Source organism: Microcebus murinus, chromosome 18 (genome assembly GCF_040939455.1).
Source record: "Microcebus murinus isolate Inina chromosome 18, M.murinus_Inina_mat1.0, whole genome shotgun sequence".
Classification (NCBI taxonomy): Eukaryota; Metazoa; Chordata; class Mammalia; order Primates; family Cheirogaleidae; genus Microcebus; species Microcebus murinus.
The window spans coordinates 8,295,677-8,316,609 of record NC_134121.1 but is presented as its reverse complement, the minus strand read 5'-3'; the positions used below and the strand labels follow the sequence as shown (position 1 = coordinate 8,316,609).

The following is a 20,933-nucleotide window of genomic DNA, read 5'->3' as shown; positions in this document are numbered from 1 at the left end:
CGACACCAGATGAATGTTACTACTAGATGTGCACTTAAGTATCACAATTTCTTAAAAAGAAAGAATAAATAGAAACAGGTGCCCTTATGGAACATTTAGTCTAAATGATGCTTGGGAAAAAGTATAACATAATAACACATTTTGCTTTTACATACTCACTTGATCCTCTTAACAACCCCATAAGGTGTGACAGCACAAGTATTCTTGCACTCTCCTCACCACCACCATTTACAGATTGGGAAACTGAGAATTAGAACAGCTACTGGATTCACACATGGGCAGTTACATAGAGAGGCAAAGATGCGACTGACTCCAATCCAAAACAAAAAGTGCTAAATGCGAAAAGAACAAAGAGAGGGCAATAGGAGTCCACATTCCCATTGAAGGAACTGTGCTATCTTTCTGGAATTCCCATTTGGAATCAGTTATGGCCCCTCGTAGTCCAAATGGAACCAGATCACGCTTGCTGTCTAAAAGGGAACACAAAGAAAAGCTCTAGAGCTAGACTCCTGGGGTGTAGAAGATGGCTTGGCCTACATAAACCAGGAAATCTTGGGCAAGTTTCTAAGTCTCCATTTCTTCATCCGTAAAGCGGAGATAATACCACTGACTTAATGGTGTTTTCAGAGAAAAAAACATTTAAATGAGATAATGTGTACACAACACTTAGCAAGGTGCCTAGAACAAGGTGAGGGTCCAGTGAATGATAGCTAATAATTTTAGCATTAAAGGATGCTAAAAAGGCTTGTGCAGTGGCTCAAGCCTGTAATCCTAGCACTTTGGGCAGGTGGGAGGATAACTTGAGCCTAGGAGTTTGAGACCGGCCTGGCAAGACCTCGTCTCTACAAAAAATAAAGAAAAAAAATTAGTCGGGCATAGTGGTGTGCACCTGTGGTCCCAGCTACTCAGGAGGCTGAGGCAGGAGGATCACTTGAGCCCAGGAGTTTAAGGTTACAGTGAGCTATGATGATGCCACCCAGGGTGACAGAGCAAGACTCTGTCTTTAAAAAAAAAAAAAAAAGATGCTAAAAAACTAAGGGCGACAGAAAGGAACCTGTGAGTGAATAATTGTGCAGAGTTTACTCTACCACAAGGTCACAAGGAAACAGAAAGTATACACCCTGCCTTCGAGCAGTCTCCAGGCTTACTCTGAAGACAAAGCAACAAACACAGGATAAGATAAATAATAACAGGAAACAGAACCAGGCAGGAGGGAAGGAATCAACAAGTTTGAATATATTAGTTGACTGTAGGACACTATGCTAGGGACTTTACACATATTATCTCATTTAATCTTCACAAAAACCTGGAGGGCAAGTAATATTCTTGTCTATTTTATAGATGACGAAAGAGCCAAATGAGTGGCATGGATACTAAGCACTGTGAGTTCAGAGGAGATTCATCACCATAAACAGGGTTGTCTAGGAAGACTGCCTGGAGGATGAGGCAAGGGCTAATGATTGGAAGGAGAAAATCAAAGAGAATCTTCTAGATCAGAAGGATTGGAGGGAACACTAAAATAGGTACCAAGTCTGGAAATGGTTTTTAAAAGGCCTCTCTTGTAACTACAACAAGCTGGGTCAGCCAGAAAATCCTGAAGGATATTTTTTATCTGTTCAGACTATTGGGTTAGCCCATTTCTAGGTGATTTATCTGCTAGGTCAAGAGCAACAATCCTTAACTGATGCTCCTCTGGGCACTGTATTTATACCCTCCTCCTCACCTAATAGCCCAAGTCAAAAATAAATAAATATGCATTCCAGTGTGGTTGAGGTAAAGAAAAGAAAAGAAAAAGAAAAAAAAGAAAGAAATTTTTTACTTAAAAAAATATTTTAAAAATTAATATTTTAAAAATAAAAGTAAATAAATAAAGGTAGATTATACAGAAATATGCTAAAGTGGTTATACAATGTTGCATCTCCAAGGCATGAGAAAATGCAGAGTGAAATACAGAAGTCTTCTATCATGTGAAATCAAAAGGATCTTAATGAATTTGTTAGGAAGTACATTATGGAGATTTTTTTCTTTATATTTTTCTATATTTTTCATATTTTCTATCTGGTTATACATTGTTCTTTCAAAAGCATAATTATATGAGAATTTTAGATATTCCAAACAGCTCCCCTCTAAGCAGTTCCTTCAAAAAAGCCCTGGGAGTATCTCAGCTCCTGTCCTAGTCATGATAAACAGAGCAGGATGAGGAGCAGGCTGACTCTCCCACATGACTTTTGATGTCAGAGGTTTTATAACCTGTCCAGGCAATTTAGGACAAATGCTCTAAGAACCCCATATTTCTTCCTGGTGCTCCATCAACCTGCCTTTGGTACCCTTCTGTCTCTGATGGGGGCTCATACGGAGTGTCCCTACCCCTGACCTCGGAGGAAGTGGCACTAACTGCTGCTGACTTCCTTGTAGGATCCTCCCCTCCATTCTGCACAGATGGGGGCTTTGATGGTAAAAGAGAAAAATGATCTTTTGGTAACTTTCAAAGAGAAATCTCCATGCCTCTGTAATGATATCCATGTTACTTCCCTCCCTAGAAATCTTTCATGGCTCTACAGTGCCTCTTAAAAAAAAAAGGTCCAAAGTACTTGGCTGATGTATGAAGCAACCCTGCACAGTCAGGCCTCATCCTACTTTACAGTCTTACCTCCAGCCACTCCCCTTTGCCAGGCAAATAGAGCCAATCCCATCACCCCCACCCATTCCTTAACATTCAGTATCGGCTCAAATTGTCTCTGCCAAAGATCTCTCTGAGCCTGCTTTTCTACATGAACCAAATCCTACCCATTCACCAAAGCCCTGCCCAGCAGCCACACGTCCTCAGTCTCCTGAGTCCCTCCTACGGTGCTCCTCCTCACCTCCCTCTTGCTGAGGGCAGCACAGTGTAATAGACACCAGCTCTGGAAACCAGAAGGCTGGGTTCAAACTCTAGCTCCTTTACTGCTAGTGGTGTGACCTCAGGCAGGTTCCATACATTCTGATGGCCTTAGTGTGCCCAACTGCAAAACAGAGATAATAACAGTACCGTACTCACAGCATTGTCGTCAGTATTAAATGACTGCAAGATACGTAAAGTGCCCACTTCTGTCTTTGGCACATAGTAATGTAATACTAAACTCTGAAAAACAAAGAAACCTTTAACTATTGTTATTACTACTAGAGGTGACCCCTCCCCTCCTCCATTCCCTTATTGCATTTATCCATCCAATCTCGCAACAACTTTTTTTTTTTTTTTTTTTTTTTGAGACAGAGTCTCGCTTTGTTGCCCAGGCTAGAGTGAGTGCCGTGGTGTCAGCCTAGCTCACAGCAACCTCAAACCCCTGGGCTCAAGCAATCCTCTTGCCTCAGCCTCCGGAGTAGCTGGGACTACAGGCATGTGCCACCATGCCCAGCTAATTTTTTCTACTTATATTAGTTGGCCAATTAATTTCTTTCTATTTTTTTAATAGTAGAGACGGGGGGTCTCATTCAGGCTGGTTTTGAACTCCTGACCTTGAGCAATCCGCTTGCCTTGGCCTCCCAGAGTGCTAGGATTACAGGCATGAGCCACCCCACCCGGCCAACTTTCTATCTTATCTGATTTAGGTACTGGTCTTTGCTCCCTTATTAGACTGAAGACACTAGTAAATACTTAGTTTGGTACATACAGATAATCAATATAGGGCCACTGAATGAATGAATGCATGAATTTTAAATACTCACACTTTTAGTCTTTCTACAAGAAAACCCACATTTAATGTTTGAAGGAAGATAAAGAAGAGATTAAAGTAGAACTTTTAATCTAGAGCAATAGTTCTCAAAGTGAAGCAGCAGCATCAGTACCATCAGGGAACTTGTTAGGAATGTAGAATGCTAGTTCCCATCCCAGACCTACCAAGTCAGAAACCCTGGGGGCGGGGCCAGTACTAACAAAGATTTTAACAAGCCCTCCAGTTGATTCTGATGATACTGAATCATGAGATCTGAGGACATGAAGTAACATACATGGCAGCACAGAATGAGTGCATCTGATCAGGAGTGCATTCTTGGCTTAACTCTGGCATTGTCCTTGCACAAGTCTCTTAACTTCTCATAGCCTTATTCCTTATAAGTGATACAGGAACATTAACACCTAAATAACTAAACATTGTAAAGATCAGATGAGATTCCATGTACAGAGTTTGCATATAGTAGGTGTGTAATAATTATAAGTTCCACCAGGTACAGTGGCTCGCACCTGTAGTACCAACTACTTAGGAGGGTGAGGCGGGAAGATTGTGTGACCCAAAGAGTTCAAGGTTACAGTGAGCTGTGATCCCACCACTGCACTCCAGCCTGGGCAACAGAGTGAGACCTAGACTCTAAAAATAATAATAATTTTTAAATTTTTAAAATACTTTAAAAAATAATTATAAGTTCCTTCCAGTTCTCTTCTTGTGTACCTCACAAGGTTGTAAAGATTACATAAAATGACTAAAGCAAAAGGGTTTTGCAAATTGCCAACTGCTGTAGCACTCTGAGGGACAACTAATGATCCTTGGTACAAACAGCTAGGCTAGAGTTAAACACTTGTATTTACAGGTGTTTAAAGTAGTTTATGTCCAACATAACTCAATCTACAAACAAAAACTGTGCAACAGAATATCTGCCTCTTATCTGTTTATTAAAGCAAAACTATGAAGACAACAGTTGCCCCCCCCCCCCAATATGTTGGTCAGAACTAACTACTCACTGATCTTTGAATTTAAATGGATCTAAACTTTATCCCTCTTGGAAAAGGATTTTCTGAAAACTTTGTGCAGCCAACACAAAGATAACTACAAACATGTGAAGAGCACCATGGACGTGACTTGGGGAGCTTTCCATGTATGACATCCAACTTCAAGATGGTAACATTTGGAAACTTGTTACAGAAGAATAAAAATCAAGAAATAAAAGTATCCCCAGGAAGCCACTGTCAGTTGCTGAAAAGAAGAAAAGAATTAAATTATATAAATTAAAATAATAAAAAAAAAATTTTAAAAAGAAATAAAAGTAAGTGCTTTTTCTTCCTCCAGATTTCTTAGCCTCTCACACCTCAGGTGGCTTGCTCTCTTTCTGAACCATGCTTTCTACTTAGGAATCATCTTTCAGAACGAAGGGCAGGATGAATGCAGAAAATGCACAAATAACTACGTTAGACTATGGTCTTAGCTGCTAACTTGAGATGGGTGGACGAAGTGTTCAACTAAATAGCACCAGGTGAGACCATCCTCGTGAGGCTCAGGCACGAAACAGAGTAATAATTACTCCACCAACCACTCAGCCCCAGGACATCTTTCGTGAGTGTGTCACCTCCACTGATGGATCCCTAAGAACAGCTCATTAATATTTGTATCTCCAGAGCCTGACACAGGCCTGACACCCAACAGGCACTTATAAATGCCTACTGAAGTGGACAGACTTATTAAGTGTAATTATTTAGGTACAGGCCCCATACAGCTGTGGAGAGGTGTTCGTTTATGAGTAGGGAAAGTGAGGTCCAGAAATACTAAAAGTTGAAGTTACATAAAGAATGAGGTATTTTATGCTGCACCCCAGAGCAAGGCTACATCCTGTGACCCAAACCCTACTTGTCACTGCTCCCCACAGCCACTTTTGCTCCACCCAGACTGGTACTCACAGATGTGCCTATGCCACCCTATCTACTGTCCCCAGGCCCTGGAATTCTCTTCTCTGCCTGTGGAATTCCCACCCATCCTTCATGAACAGCCCTCAGACTCAAAGAAGGAGTCCTTGTCACCCCAGCCTCTTCTGAATGCTTTCAAACTCCTTCAGCACTTAAAATATGCACTACTCATCATTGTTTCATGCATCTCAGTTTTCTCTCCTGAGACTATAAATTCCTCAAGGACAGGAACAGGTTCTCTTTTTTACCAGCTGAGCAGTTATTTCACTGCTCTGAGCCTCAGTTTCCCCATCTCTAAAGTGGGAAGGACAATAAAATTTATTCACAGAACAGCTATAAGAAGCATATGATGGTTGTAGCACTGCTTTGTGCAAGCTCTAGTTACTGTTTTTTAATCATTAGCTTTGCTGCCTACCAACCAATACTAACAATCCTAAATGTCATGAAAATCACTTTTGCACCTTGTCACAACAGTACAGCACATACATTGAGCCTCATTCTGTCCACTTAAACATTTACCTGAACTGAACTGAACGTACTGAGACCTTGCCCATTGACTACCCGGCAATGGGGAACCTTCACCATCTTTATGGTCAAGTGTCTTTTATAAGCAATAGTGGACAGTAGGGCCTGGAAGGGTATTTTCCTTCACAGGTCACAGATGGGCCAGTTTCCTTACATACCGTCCCTAGATAGAAAATCCAACCCTAACTTAATTATTCTGTTATTATCAGTAACAGCTATAATTTACTGAGCTTCTACTATGTTCCAGATACTATACTAAGTGTTTTACATACATCATCTCATTTAAACCACACTACTCTGTGAATATGAATCAATATCTCTGTCTGTCTGTCTGTCTCTCTCTTTTTCTGTCTCTCAGAAGATAGCCAAACTAAGGCTCAGAAGGGTTACACAGTTTTCTGGGAATCATACAGCCATGAAATGGGCAGAACCCAAATTTAACTCAGGTCTTCCTGACAGAAGAATCATGCTCTTTCTACTTGCTATGTATTTCTACCTCCCTTATATTTCTATTTTAAAGTCCCCTTTAACATCTACCCCTCATCAACTACCATGTCATTTTTAAAGTGTAAAGGGGACAGAAAAGAAAAAAATCCCCCCAAATTTACTAGCTCCCTCTGGTAACTGGCTAGAATTAAATACTCAACTGAAAAATGAGTTTTTGGAATATGGCTGTAGTGAAAGAGCCCCTGAGGAAAGTATGAAAGGAAATGAGGAAGAAAGAAGGTGAGAATCAGACAGACACTTGAGTGGGCAGCAGGGGACACAATGTTACAAAGGTGGGAAAACACTCTTTTGGGGCCCAGGGCCCATTATCCCTTATAAAAGATACTACACCAGAAAGGAAAGAAAGGCTCCTAAATGCCAGTTAGCCAACAGGAGACACCTCAATAATTTTACAGGTCCCACTAACAGCTGAAAAGTAAGCTGGAAATTCATAAGCCAAGTGGGAATAGATCACTACTGCCTAAACCAGTCAGGCCTATAAGGACATCAAAGGACCCTGCTCATAAAAGACATTTTACCAGTCTTTCCACCAATCAGGAGGAACCTGGTTTTTAAAGAAACTAATCACCATTGTTAACTGATCATTTGACATAAACCACTGCCTGGGGTAAAAAGGCAAGTCATGCTCTTTGCTCTTGCTATATATTCCTACATCCCTTATATGTGTATTTTAAAGTCTGCTTTAACTTCTAACCCTCATCAACTACCTTGTCATTTTTAAAGTGTGGAGCTTTACTAGCTCCCCCTGTTAACTGCATTTTAGTAAGGAAATCTCATATGGTGGCCGCTTTGGTGTCCTTCACCCACGCTTTGGGCTTTCCCTATCCAGGCTGCTGGTCATCTCTGGTGACCCCAGGTGCCCAGAGCCCTCCTATAGGATTAACAGATACTGCTGAGTATCTCTCTCCATGGCTGCCACCAAAAGATCTCAGCTTTTGCAAATTTAATATAGGGTGGGGGCAGTGGAGCAGCAGTCAATGTACAGAGACAACCACAAGGAATATCAAAACTTTAGAATTTCGAGGGACCTATCACATCTCTCACCTCTAAGCACCTCATTTGACAGATAGGGGAACTTTAAACCAGAAAAGGCAGAAGGTCATGGGAGAGTCACTGGCAAAGCCACTACTGGAGTCCAGGCATCCTGATTCCCAGTCCAGGGCTCTTATCATTAAAGAACACAGCCTCCCTTCTTTCCTGGGAGGCACTGCAGGCATGCCATCCCCCTGCCAAGATAATCACCCTTGAAGAGCCCCTCCCCCCATCCCAGTCCCTCCTACAGCCTAGCTGAGTTGCAGCTCAAATTAGCAAGTCCTGGAGTAGGGGGCATTTTCCCGGAGGGTGCCCAGACTGAGGGCTGCTGGTACTGAAGAGGAAGGACAAGAATGGAGGGAGAAGGAGGTGACATCCCACAAAGGGTCTGAGAGAACTGGATCCTGGGGGCAGTGGCAGTGAGACTGCCGGGCTGGATAACGGTGCACGCAGTAGCATCTCCCAATAAGCAAGGGGTAAGCAGATCAGCAGTTGGCACCACCTCTAGGAGAGACAAGAAGGACTGGGCCCTGATGGGTAGGTAAGGTCAGAGCATCTCCGAGTTCAAGTTGGGCCTCAGGGGCGCCTCCTGGCAGGGTGGCACCGGCGCCTGTGAGGTGGTACCGATGCCCGGGCAGAGGCCCTATGACATGGATGCCCGGCCCGGCCCGCCCCTGAGGTGGCACCGGCGTCCAGCAGAGGCCTGCGGTCCTCACCAGCCCTGTCAGCTGCAGCTGTCGCCCAGCCGCCCGCCCCACACGCGGCCTTACCGAGGCACTGCCCCACCGGGGTGCTGAACGGGTTCCCAAGGAGGAACTCCATCTTGGGCGGACAACACGCAGCGGCCCGAGCCCCCTGTGTGGCGCCGCTGTCTTCGCAGTCCCCAGCCGCGCTCCAGACCTGACTGACACTTGCCCTCGCCCCACCCTTGGGAACGCAGAGCGCCGGGCCCCTGAACCGCCCCCTTGTCGCGTCTCTATTGGGCAACGCCTGCACAGCCCTCCTCCGATTGGCCTTCACACCTCCCTTGGCAAAGCCCCACCCACTCCGCCGCGTCCGATTGGACCGAGGAGAGAGCTAGGTCACCGGAGTCCCTGTCAGGCGTAGCGGCACCTCCCCTAGCCCGCCTCCGAAGGAGAGGCTGTGCATTTTGTTTCATCTGTATATTGGTTAATCTAGAGGATCCTTGCTATTATTGGACAATAGAAGAGTCAATCATTCAACCAGGGGGGCGGAGAAGAGGTGGATCTAGGAAGGTCCCCGCCCATAGAAAGTGCTGATTGGAGAAACATTTGTTTTCCCTATGGCTGGTTGGCGTTAAGACTATTTCCCCACCCAGAGATGGGGTCATGTGATCCGTCAACTTTCACCCAGGATGTCTGCCTCCCTACTTCCCTTTAGCAACGGAGCGGCGGCACTTGGTTCCCCAGCAACCGGGTGACGCGTCTGCTACATGGAACTAGCCCGTAGCCGGCGCTTGAGAAGGTGAGAGTGGGGAGCTTGAGGCTCCGGAAGACTCGCAGGGGCAGACAGCGCCCGACTTAACACTTTCCCATGACTTTTTTCTCTAAGGACTTTGGCCCGGCCTTTCTCCTTTGTAAAATGAGCACACCGGTCCTCTGCCAGCCACTTTATGGTAGCGCTGAGACCTCCAAGGCACTTTAGTCCTGGGCTTTTCAGACCTTCAGATAAGAAAGAAATGCTAAAGGTCCATTTCCTCAGGGAGAAGGGCCAGAAGGGATTTTTGATCCACTGATAACTTCTTCCAGAACAGCCATCATATCCAACCTCTTATCTATCATTAAATTGTTTCATCTTGGTGCCATATAAAGTGTTTTGGCTGTGAATACGTATACTCAGGTTCCATCTCTCTCTGTCAGTAACTCATTATATGACTTTAAACAAGCTCCTTCCCTTCCACGAGGGCCTCCGACTCCCAATTTGGGAATTAAGGGCATTAGGACTCCCTTCTTTAATGGCCTCCAGAGCGGACATATAATAATGCATGTCACTGAGTATACAGTAAGCACTCGGTAAGAGGTTGGTTTACTTTTTATTAATTTATGGCCAATAGGGACTATATTTTTCTGATCCAGCTAACCCCAGGTTGTTGTTTCCCAGGAAAATTCTCAATCTATTTCTGTGTGAGGAGGCTACTCCGTTGACAGTTGTGTAAAACTCGCTGCTGCTTCCCTCACCTCCTACTTCCAGTCTTCAGTAACAACAATATCGTCAGGCAAGTCAATAGGAACCCAGGTAGGGGGGTAAATTACTTGTAAAATCCTCATCAGGAGGACTGTTTGGGCCTTGGCCCTAACTCAGAAGAGCTGGAGAAACATTGTGAGCTGTGACAATGATAGTCCCTAGTAACCTAGGTACAGTTGAGTCATGATCAGGAAAATGGGCTCTTCCTTATACTGGTTGTATAAACTTGGGCATGTTAATTAACCTTTCTAACTAGCTTCTGTTTTCTTATCTGGAAACTAGGGATCATTAGTCCTACATCTAAATTAAGTTCCTAGAAATCTCTCAAATCCACATATTACCACCACCCTGGGGATCTCTCACCTCACTACTCTTGCAATTCTCAGTACTGCAGCTAGAGTGATTTGAGTTTTTGTTGTTGTTTTTTGTTTGTTTGTTTTTTGAGGCAGAGTCTCACCTGTAGCCCCAGGTAGCGTACAGTGGCATCATTGTAGCTCACTGCAACCTCAAACTCCTGGGTTCAATCAATCCCCCTGCTTCAGCCTCCTGAGTAGCTGGGACTACAGATGGGCACCAAAATATCTGGCTAATTGTTTTTTCTAAATTTAACAGAGATAGGATCTCGCTTTTGCTCAAGCTGGCAATCCTTCCACCTCAGCCTCCCAGAGTGCGAGGGTTACAGGTGTTAGCCACCACAACTGGCCTACAGTGATGTCCTTAAAGTTAAAACCTGATCATGTCACTGCTCTTATTAAACTCTAGGAGCTTTCCAGGGATCCTGGGATAATAATAAAACTCCTACAGACCTCTCCAACCTCACATCACTTCAGCCAAAGTGGAACATGTCTGTTCTCTCCCACCATAGTGCTCTCACCATGTAGTTCCCACCTCCTTCTTTCCTACTCATCGTTTAGATCAGCCCTGTCTCCCTTGGCCACACCAGATGCCCCTAATTATGCTTTCATAGTTCTCTACAAACTTGTCATGGTTTGTAACAAAATATTTGTATGATTGTTTGGTTTATGTCTGAAACAAAGGTAAGGAGATCTATCTATTTTATTCACAGCATGTAGTAGTTTAGTACATGCGTGTGGACTAAATACATGATTTTCTACAAATATAGAAGGGAAAAATTATCCACCTTTTGCAGATGGGAAAGCCAAGACTTAGGTGAAATGAATTGCCAAAAGATGCACAGTCAGGATCCAAATCCTGCCCTGTTGTACTTAGCAAATAGTATGTCTAACAACAATCTCACATTGTACAGCACAGCAATTGCCAGGCTTCACTGAAAGCAAGCTTGATTAAGGCCTGATGACAGGTGGGAGGCATGAGAAGTCAGTTAAAATTTTGAAATCAGAATTAAGAGTCAAAGTATAGCACCATTTTTGGGAAAAAGCCCAAACACTTTGCAGGTAACACTTGCTGAATACAATGCATTAAAATTTCCCCAAAGGCAAGCTGATGGCAAGTTATGGGAAACTTTAGAGAAAACTGTTTCAGAAGAATGGGGAGCTAGCAAGAGGTTGAGGGCTGGAACCATCTCTGGGAGTTGAATCAGTCACCCTAAGGAGGTCAGGCCAGTGTGGACAGATTGGAGAGAATGGGAAGAAAAGGGCTGAGTTCTTGGAGAATGGGAGGCCCAGGTGGAGAAAGGGCAAGGGGTTCAGGGATGTGGAGGCTCTGCCTCTTCCTGGGGCAAAATAGAAGGACACACGAGAATTAAAGGCATTGGGACATTTGATTAGGAACAGAGGACACATATTTGCACAAGTTGCATCCAAATGGATTGTGGGGGAAGAAGGAGGGAGAGCAGTGTTAAAGGGAAGTCTCTAAGACCAGCTGACAGGATTATCAGCCCAACACCAGGAGTGTCTCCAGCAGAGCTTAGTGTAATGCAAGGCAAGGCACGGGGACTGCCCAGCATCAGGGCGGGGGTCGGGAGGTTCAGGGAGGCCTGGATGTTGGGGAAGCATGTGGGTAAAGATAAAAGGTGAGGCTGGCAGGGAGGTAAGGAGCAGGTGGGAAGCAGAGGGGAGGACTTCATTTCCAGAGGCCTCAGGGGGCAGAATCTCAGTAGACTGACAGTAGAGTGTGACTTCCTACAGGTTCATTCCTTCTGGATGTCCTCACCAAGAGGACTGGTAGTGATGAGAACAAGGTCCAGCCAGGAATCAGGCTCAGGGTCAGCCCAGGGCCAGCCTTGCAGGGTGACTGACCAAATCCACAGATCTCCCCTATGCCTGAGGTGTCTCATCCAGGGCCCCTGGGATGAATAGCAATAGAAACCTAACCTAATAGAGTTAGCTTAAGTGGAAGAGGATCTAATGTGAGAAACGAGGAATCTCTCACAGGGCCTTAAGGACATTAGGGACTGGAAAGCCAGCAAGGAGGAGGCAGCATTTGTCTATGTCAGTCTGTGTCCTTGGTCTTTTGCTTTTTGGAGTACTCAGGTTACCATTTCTGCTTCTGTCTGTGCATCTGCCTCACCTGCCTCTTGCTCTCTGGGCTTGATCACATGCCTGGCCAGCCCATGCTCCCAAGTCCTTCCCCGGCGCAAGCAGCCTGATCTGGTGGGGTGCTCATCCCAGAGCCTCAGGTTCACATTTCCCAGGGGGAGGACATGAATAGGCAGCATGGCTCAGTGCCTCCCTGCACTCTGGTGGTCAGCTTGTGGGTTGTGGGGGGAGTACACACATGACTGCCAGGAAAGGAATGGGAGCTGTAGGTTCACACACCTGGCTGGGGCTGCCAAGGCAGCATGGTCCATGGTTGGCACCAACAAACCTGAATGGGGATGGGCAACAAAGCCAGAGGCCTGACACAGGGCCCTGGCCTTAGGGGAGCTGAGCTCTGCAGGCTAAGGAGACCAGTGTGGACACTAGTCCAGTGGGTCCAGTGGGTCCAGGTAGGGTCCCAGCTATGCTTGTGGGATAAAGGGATGAACCTCTGTGAATAGTCTCAGACGGTTGCAGGGAAGCCCTGGAGCAGCCTTGGTACAAATGTACTAGCCCCAAAGTGCAGTAGGCCCAAGGCCAGGCAGGGGGTAGCCCTCAGAGTATCCGTGGCTGCCATCATGTTCCATGACACATTAAGAGGAGATTTCTGCTAGATCCTGTCCCCAAACAAAGGAAGAAGTGGGCTGTGAATGAGGAATATGGTGTTTTCTAGGGAAGCCTTTGGGGAAGATGACCCACCTGCACGACTCAATGGAACCGAAAGTGATGGACGACGACATGCTCAAGCTGGCTGTCAGGGAGCAGGGCCCCCGGGAAGAGGCCGGGCAACTGGCCAAGCAGGAGGGCATCCTCTTCAAGGATGTCCTGTCCCTGCAGCTGGACTTCCAGAGTACGTATTCTGGGTGGATAGGTTTAGCCCAGGGTGAGGCCCCCAGCTTTCTCTCCTCTACCTTCAAGCCCCAGATTCCACACAAAGTCAGAGGCTGAGGCACCCACGTCAGCATTAGAGCCCACCTGGGTTACAAAGCATAGGAGTGGCATAGATGTTTTAAAAGCTTCATACTGGCCAGGTGCAGTGGCTCACGCCTATAATCCTAGCACTCTGGGAGGCTGAGGTGGGTGGATTGCTCAAGATCAGGAGTTCAAAACCAGCTTGAGCAAGAGCAAGACCTCATCTCTACTATAAATAGAAAGAAATTAATTGGCCAACTAAAAATATATAGAAAAAATCAGCTGGGCATGGTGGCGCATGCCTGTAGTCCCAGCTACTTGGGAGGCTGAGGCAGAAGGATCGCTTGAGCTCAGGAGTTTGAGGTTGCTGTGAGCTAGGCTGATGCCACGGCACTCTAGCCCAGACAAAGAGTGAGACTCTGTCTCAAAAAAAAAAAAAAAAAAAGGCTTCATACTTAGTGTCATCACCATTTGATATCCACAAAACTCCTGATTCTGAATAAGATCAGAAAAAAAGATAAAATTGTCCCACTCCACATCTAAGTGAACCCCCAAGACCATGCTGTTTCTATCACACTACTCTACATTGGTGTCCTTGGGATGGGGTTCCCTGGCAGACAGAATCTAGGAGATCCCACATAGCCAGGGGCCAGGGGCGGGAAGTGTGGGGAGAAGGAGGAGCCGGCACTGGAGGAGCAGCTGCAGGGGACATGACTGAGGAAGGGCTGGACATAAGAGGGGCACAGGGCCATGAGGCAGGGAAGCACCTCAGGAGTGGCAGGACAGCCCCATGGGAAGATGTGGCTTGGGACCAGGTAAATCCTCACTGCCTCAGAGTCCCCATTTATGAAATGGGATAACTATAGTCCCTGTCTCAAGTGCCAGTTGGGGGACAAAGTAAGACAACATGTACATAGTGCCTGGCTCACCTGGGAGGGCCAATGAGCCAGGGCACAGTGAGGTGGGGCAGAGAGGGTGTGAGGGGGGCCTAGAGAGGTGGGCAGGGATCCTGAGACCCTTGTATGCTGTACAGGCCAGGCCACTGCAGTGACCTAGTCTGATTCACCTTCCTGCTCCGTGTGAGGGAGGGAGGCTGGCTGGCATCCAGTCAACAACAAGGAGGAGGGACACTGCAGTGGGCAAGGCAGGCATGGCCCAGGCCCCAGCCCCACGAAGCCCACAGGCTTCCCAGAGTGTGGCCTCCAGGGCTGACCAGCCAGAGCAGGGAGGGCCCTCATCCACAAAAGGAGTAAAGGAGTGCGAGATGGCTGCCATAGGAGGGGCCTTTAGCGGATGACCACTTTCCTTTTACTTTTCCCTCCCCCACTAAGGTTCCTTCAGCCAGTATTGCCTCTTAGATACCAGGTACTGTTCTAGGTGCTGGGATTCAACTGTGAACAAAAAAGAGAAAAACCAGCCTGAGCCAGAGCGAGAGCCCGTCTCTACTAAAAATTGAAAGAAATTAATTGGCCAACTAAAAATATATAGAGAAAATGAGCCGGGCATGGTGGCGCATGCCTGTAGTCCCAGCTACTCGGGAGGCTAAGGCAGGAGGATCGCTTGAGCCCAGGAGTTTGAGGTTGTTGTGAACTAGGCTGACGCCTGGGCACTCTAGCCAGGGCAACAGAGTGAGACTCTGTCTCAAAGAAAAAAAAAGAAAAAACCTTGTCCTCGTGGAACTGACATTCAAGTTGGGGAGACAAATAAGTAAAATGAAGAAGGAAAATAATACTATATGCTAAAGATAATGTGTGCTGTACAGGATAAAAAGCAAAGGGAGGAGAAAAGGGGAGTTGGTGTGGGGTGCTGTGTGTATAGGGTGGCCAGAGGCCTCACCAAGAAGGTAACAATGGAGCAAAGACTTCAAGGAGGTGAGGGAGGGAGCTGCACGGAGATCCATCAGGGAAAGTATGTGGGGCAGCGAGAGCAGCCAGTGCAAAGGCACTGAGGCAGGCTGGACCTAGCCCTATCAGGACTACTAAGGAGCCAGTGTGGAGGCAGGTCAGAGAGGTCATGGGGTCAGCTGGTATTGGCCTTGGGGCAATGGAAGGTGTTTGGCTTTTACAGTGAGTGAGGTTGGGGCCCCCAGAGGATCTTAAGTGGCAGCAGGACAGGATGGGACTTAGGTTTTCACAGGACCCTGCTATGGGGGCTAGGGACCTAGGCAAGGATCTGGAGAGACAGCCACTGCTGTGGTCCAGGGAGTGATGACGACAGGCTGGGCCAAGGTGGTGGCCACAGAAGTAGATTCAGTGTCTTTGTCAAAGATTAAATTGGCTTTTCTGGCAGTCCTGTCATGCTGGTGACTCATTTAGAGCTAACTGCCAAATATATCTGGGTTTATTGTGTTGCTTTGGCTTTTCCACGTGAACTGCTGATGCCTGGAAAAAAGCCAGCATACAGGTGTGACAGGGCCCCCCAGTGGGCAGGAGCACCCCATGGGGAGTGGTACTGCAGGGAACTGGCCGAGGGCAAAGCGGGGCTGGGGGGCTCTTGGTATAGGATGAAGGCCAGAAAAGGCACCTGGAAAGTCCAGACCAGGGTTGGGAGGTGGCTGAGAGCCTGTTCAGAACCTGGAACCGGAAACGCAGGTGGGGATGGCCGCCAGGATCAGTCTGGGAAATGTGGCCACACACAGTGAACTGGAGAGCAGGCACCAGGCCCTCCAGGCTCTGAGAAGCCAGGAGAGGCAGAGGAGAGCAATCCAGATCCAGGGGAAGGGTGACGGCCTCTCAGGGCCTGGGCCGGAGGGCGCTATCCCCACCCCATAGCTAGGAGTGGGACGCACATCCCGGCCAGCACCTTCACAACCTCAGCCTCACCGGCAGGCCCTGCCCCTCTGAATGCATATTGAAACTGCCTCACCAGATGTGTGGTTATTAACCACATCAATTTTTAGATCCTTTCACTTGTGTATTATTTCCATTTATTTTAATGAGCATATTCTAATTTTATAAGTTTTAGAAATTACAAAAGCAAATATAGAAAAAAGGAGACATATAAACAACAGAGCTATATGTGGCTTCTGGGAAAAGCTGGTGGACAAGCCTAGCCTCTAGAATTTTACATATACAATGTAAATGCATTTACACTTACGGGCTATTCAGAACTCTCCTGGCTGCCAGTAACAGAAGCCAAACTCTGACTGGCTTGCCCTCTGCAAAGGGAATGTACTGGCTGTGTGGCTAGGGAGGCTGATCTGCGGGGGCCACAGGGGCCAGGCACTCCCACGCTGTCAGGAACCTGCCTCTCTGTTGTATGGACCGTTTATCCTGTCCCTGCATATGGACACTTGGGTGTCCCCCATTTTTCTGCCCCTCACGTGCCTGTAGGTATTTCTTTGAATACATACGTAAGTCTTTGAAGATACATGCCAAGTAGAGAAATTGCAGGTCAAAGGGCACAAACGTTAACATAACTATTTCAGTAAATGTTGCCAAACTACCCTCCAGAAAGGCTGCACTAGTTGATTAATCCTCCCACCAACAGAGATATGCTTTGATTATATCTGTCACACTACAAAAGGAAGGCCCCTCTGCCTGTGTCCTGTGTCCCAAGACATGCTACCCTGCTGGGGAGCCCCCAGCCTGGCCCCAGAGGCAGCTCAAGTAAGTCTCCTGCCTGTGGGAAGGTCCAGCTCACCCTCCCCTCCTACCGACCATTCCTTACCCACAGCCCTGCCAATGCACTTATTAGGCCCCAATGATTTGTGCCCACACCACACAGTAATAGGGACACGGTGCTCCGCAGTGCTCAGCCCATGTCTCCAGGGCACTTGCATATTCCAGGGCAGCGCTGAGGCGTTATGGGGCCTTTCGCATGGTTGCATCTCAGTCCTCCACTAGCTGGTACAAAACTCTAACCCTAACCCAAGGCTGGAATCCTCTCCGATTCTTTCAGACATCCTCCGCATAGACAACCTCTGGCAGTTTGAGAACCTGAGGAAGCTGCAGTTGGACAATAACATCATTGAGAGGATCGAGGGCCTGGAGAACCTCATACACCTGGTCTGGCTGGGTAAGGCCCCTCCTGTGTGCATCCGCCCTAATCAAAGGTGATGCCCAGCCAAGGTTATTGCCTCCCCAGGAGACAATAACCATGTGCGACACTCAGCTGCTGGCGCATCATTAGCCCTGGTTACAGCAGAGGCTCTGTCTTCTGGGAGAAAGAAAGCTGCTATTTTTTTAAAAGCCTGGGGCTTACATTGAGCAAAGCACAGCAAAGATGTGCTTGGACACACCAGGACAGAGTATTTTGCTCCCTCCTGCCCAACCTCACAGTCTGGGTGGGGCACCAAGGGGCAGATGTGGACTCCTATTGAACCTGGACGCAGGTGGGCAGATAGCCACCAACAGATTACATTGGCTGGTGGGGCCCAGATCAAACCGGAAATAATCATCACAGAAGCCAGTGTGCATTGAGCACTGAACTACATGCAAAGCGTGGGCCTCTATGCTTTCCGCGTGAGTCTCCCAATCCACACAGCATTCCCACAATAGAGATGAGCAAACCGAGGTCACAGCAGCTAAGTAGGGGCATCAGGCTCTGAACCCACTGCATCAGGCCTCACTGCCAAGGCCGCAGGGGGTTTAGTGAACAGTGTCCATCTGCTGGCCTCTCAGGAGCACCCTCATATCTGGCGAGGGGCAGGTGGGCACCCAACAGAGAGAAGAGGATGGGCCTGAGAGCTCTTCATGCACTTTGTCTTATTTAGCCCCCTCACAGTCTCAGAAGATGAGTATCCATTATAAACCAACCTGCAGAAGGGCAGCAAGGCTCAGAGAGCCCAGGGCACCTGCCCAAAGCTGCACAGCCCAGAGGCAGCAGAGCTGGGACTCATACCCACACCTGTCAGACCCTACAGCCCACATTCCCTCCATCCTGTCAGGCTGCTTCCCAGTATCAGAGGCAACCTGGGGCATCCATGCACCTCCCAGTTTGGAAAACACTCTCAGCTACATTTGTGCCCACAAGCAAGCCCCAGTAAGAGTATGCTGCCGTTTCACAGACGCGGCATCTGATCCCAAGAGGCTGACCAGGTTGACGGGGTCGTGTGCTACAGGTAGCAGAAGCAGACCACAGCCAGGTCTTTTGACTCCCAGGCCCAGGTCTCACCCCAGGCACCCCTTCACACCCCCCAGCACCCATCAATGCTGATTCCTGGGCTCAGAGGCTCCATATTGCCAGGAGTCATCTGTCTCTACAGGGGATGAAGACAGTGGGCCTGACTGTCTTGACGGTGCCCAGGCAAGTCCAGGCCAACCCAGACCCTGAGCCATACCTCCACCAAGATCCGTCATGCACAGGCCATCTGAATGTCATGGTTTTAGGCAGGAGCTACCAGGCCCAGCTGTGTCTCAGACATAAAGCAAGTGCCATGGAACCCCATGAGAGCTCCTGTCTGTCCACTTATCCAGACAGAAACTCGAATACTGGTTCCCTCCCTAACAAGAGCTGTCTCCCCAGTACCCAGAGCCCTGCACACATGAGGGAAAGTTGGCTTGTTCCTAGAGCCCTCGCAGCAAGGGTCCTGTGGCCTTATGCCCAGTGCTCTCTGGTATAGGGTTTGAGAGCAGAGAAGGCAGGTGCTGGTAAGAGGTCTCACCATGCCCCACTCAGGGAACATTCAGAAGCTGGCCTTTGTCTAGCCACAGCACTAGTCAGTCCCACAGGGACCCAACCACAGCTGGAAGAGCTGGGTCTGTGGGGTGCTGAGGGTGAGGTAGGGGAGATGACACTCCGATGGTTCAGCATGGCCCCCACACCTACATTCATAGGCCCTGCTGGTGGCCCACACAGTCAGCTGCCACAGGGCTGAGGGTGTATAGGAGGCAGCTAGCACTGGCTCCCGAGAGCTGGCTGTGCACATCTCCCCGGCCTCGCTTCCAGGGTTGCTACGTTGGTAGCTAGGAATTGGCCGTGGTGGGAGTATTTGCACCACAGAAATCAGCCATGGCTTCCCCTACCCCATCATTAAGTATTTGCCAGCACAGCACCAGGGCTGGACCAAGCCTCCTAAGAACAGAAAGGGAATAATGCAGGCTTGGCGTTTGTTAGACACCAGTTCAAACCCAGCTCTGCCTTGTGAAATATCTGACTTTGCACTAGGTATTTCTGCTCTCTGATCCTCAGTTTCTTTATGCACTGTGTGATCTCGAGCCCATTACCATGAGGCCCCTTTGAGTCTCAGTTTCCTTATCTATAAAATGGGGATGATGATACCTATGCTATGAGGATTCAGTAAGCATTTAAAGGGTCTGCCATAGAGAAAGGAACAAAGTGATATCATTAGTCTCAATGTCAACAGGTGAGCACCCCTGATATGCAGAAAAGGCTAAATTAAGATGTTGTTAAACTAACTTTCCAAATTGCATTTCTTTTCTTTTTTTTTTTTTTTTTTTTGAGACAGAGTCTCACTTTGTTGCCCAGGCTAGAGTGAGTGCCGTGGTGTCAGCCTAGCTCACAGCAACCTCAAACTCCTGGGCTCAAGCTCAAGCAATCCTCCTGCCTCAGCCTCCCGAGTAGCTGGGACTACAGGCATGCGCCACCATGCCCGGCTAATTTTTTCTATATATATTAGTTGGCCAATTAATTTCTTTCTATTTTATATTAGAGACGAGGTCTCGCTCTTGCTCAGGCTGGTTTCGAACTCCTGACCTCAAGCAATCCACCTGCCTTGGCCTCCCAGAGTGCTAAGATTACAGGCGTGAGCCACCGCGCCCGGCCTGCCTTTCCTTTTAATTAAAAAAAAATTTTTAGAGACAGGATCTTGCCCTGTCACCTGGGCTACAGTGTAGTGGTGCCATCACAGCTCACTGTAACCTCAAACTCCTGGGCTCAAGTGATCCTCCTCCCTCAGCCTCCTCAGAAGCCGAAACTATAGATGCACCCACCACACCCGATTAATTTAAAATTTTCGTTTTGTAGAGATGTAGTATCACTATGTTACCTAGGCTGGTCTCAAACTTCTAGTCTCAAATGATCCTCTCACCTCAGCCTTCCCAAAGCACTGGGACCACATGTGCATAAGACACCATGTCCAGCCCCAAATCACCTTTTAAATGTGATCGCTGTGGTTGTCAAGATCATATTTCCAAGCCCAGGAAAAATTCCCAGTTTTGGCTTCTAGGCCACTGGTGTTTCTGGACAAGATTACAGCCCCACCTGCCAATCAACCCTGGAAACCTGTGGTGAGGAAAATTTATTTCCAAAGATGTGGAACTTGGACTGTGGAGGATTCTATTCTGAAGTCTCCATTGGGATTGGGATTAAGGAGGGAGCCTGAGGCAGCTGTGATACAGTGGGAAGAACGTGACTTGCCACAAAGCCAGGGAGAAGCCCTGGATTTACTGTGGCCCCACTGTGCTTAGCTGTGTGGCTTTGGGCAAATTACTGAGCCTCTCTGAGCTTCCACCTCCCAAATGATCCAAACAAGGAGAAAAATTCCAAACTACCACTCAGCGCTCTTATCAGAGGAAATACACATAGCACTTGACAAACTGGTAAATGCTAAGCGGACAGGAGGCAATCTTACTAAAATGCCACAGGTGGGAGGGAAGGGCATACTCCACAACTGTCTCCTCCCACCCCACGGCATAGTGCTT

The 20,933-nt window shown here is 47.7% G+C and overlaps 2 protein-coding genes across 6 annotated transcripts in view; one reads left to right on the top strand and one right to left on the bottom strand.

The window, feature by feature from the left end:
* Nucleotides 1–8,743, bottom strand: part of TOM1L2 (target of myb1 like 2 membrane trafficking protein) — a 111,729-nt gene extending 102,986 nt beyond the window's left edge. For 4 of the 5 annotated variants that reach the window (XM_075994067.1, XM_075994068.1, XM_012747907.3 and 1 more), the window contains exon 1: nucleotides 8,485–8,630. In XM_075994067.1, the coding sequence (XP_075850182.1) occupies nucleotides 8,485–8,536 (52 nt within the window). In that variant the 5' untranslated portion in view covers nucleotides 8,537–8,630. Of the gene's footprint in view, nucleotides 1–8,484 lie in introns of all 5 variants that reach the window. The other variant, XM_012747904.3, reaches the window with a different exon arrangement.
* The window catches only part of DRC3 (dynein regulatory complex subunit 3), a 36,928-nt gene continuing 24,710 nt past the window's right edge, over nucleotides 8,716–20,933 (top strand). Inside the window, exons 1-4 of the mRNA XM_075994071.1 lie at nucleotides 8,716–9,199; nucleotides 9,836–9,970; nucleotides 13,091–13,267; nucleotides 17,230–17,346. Of these exons, the coding sequence (XP_075850186.1) occupies nucleotides 13,108–13,267; nucleotides 17,230–17,346 (277 nt within the window). The 5' untranslated portion in view covers nucleotides 8,716–9,199; nucleotides 9,836–9,970; nucleotides 13,091–13,107. The remainder of the gene's footprint in view (nucleotides 9,200–9,835; nucleotides 9,971–13,090; nucleotides 13,268–17,229; nucleotides 17,347–20,933) is intronic.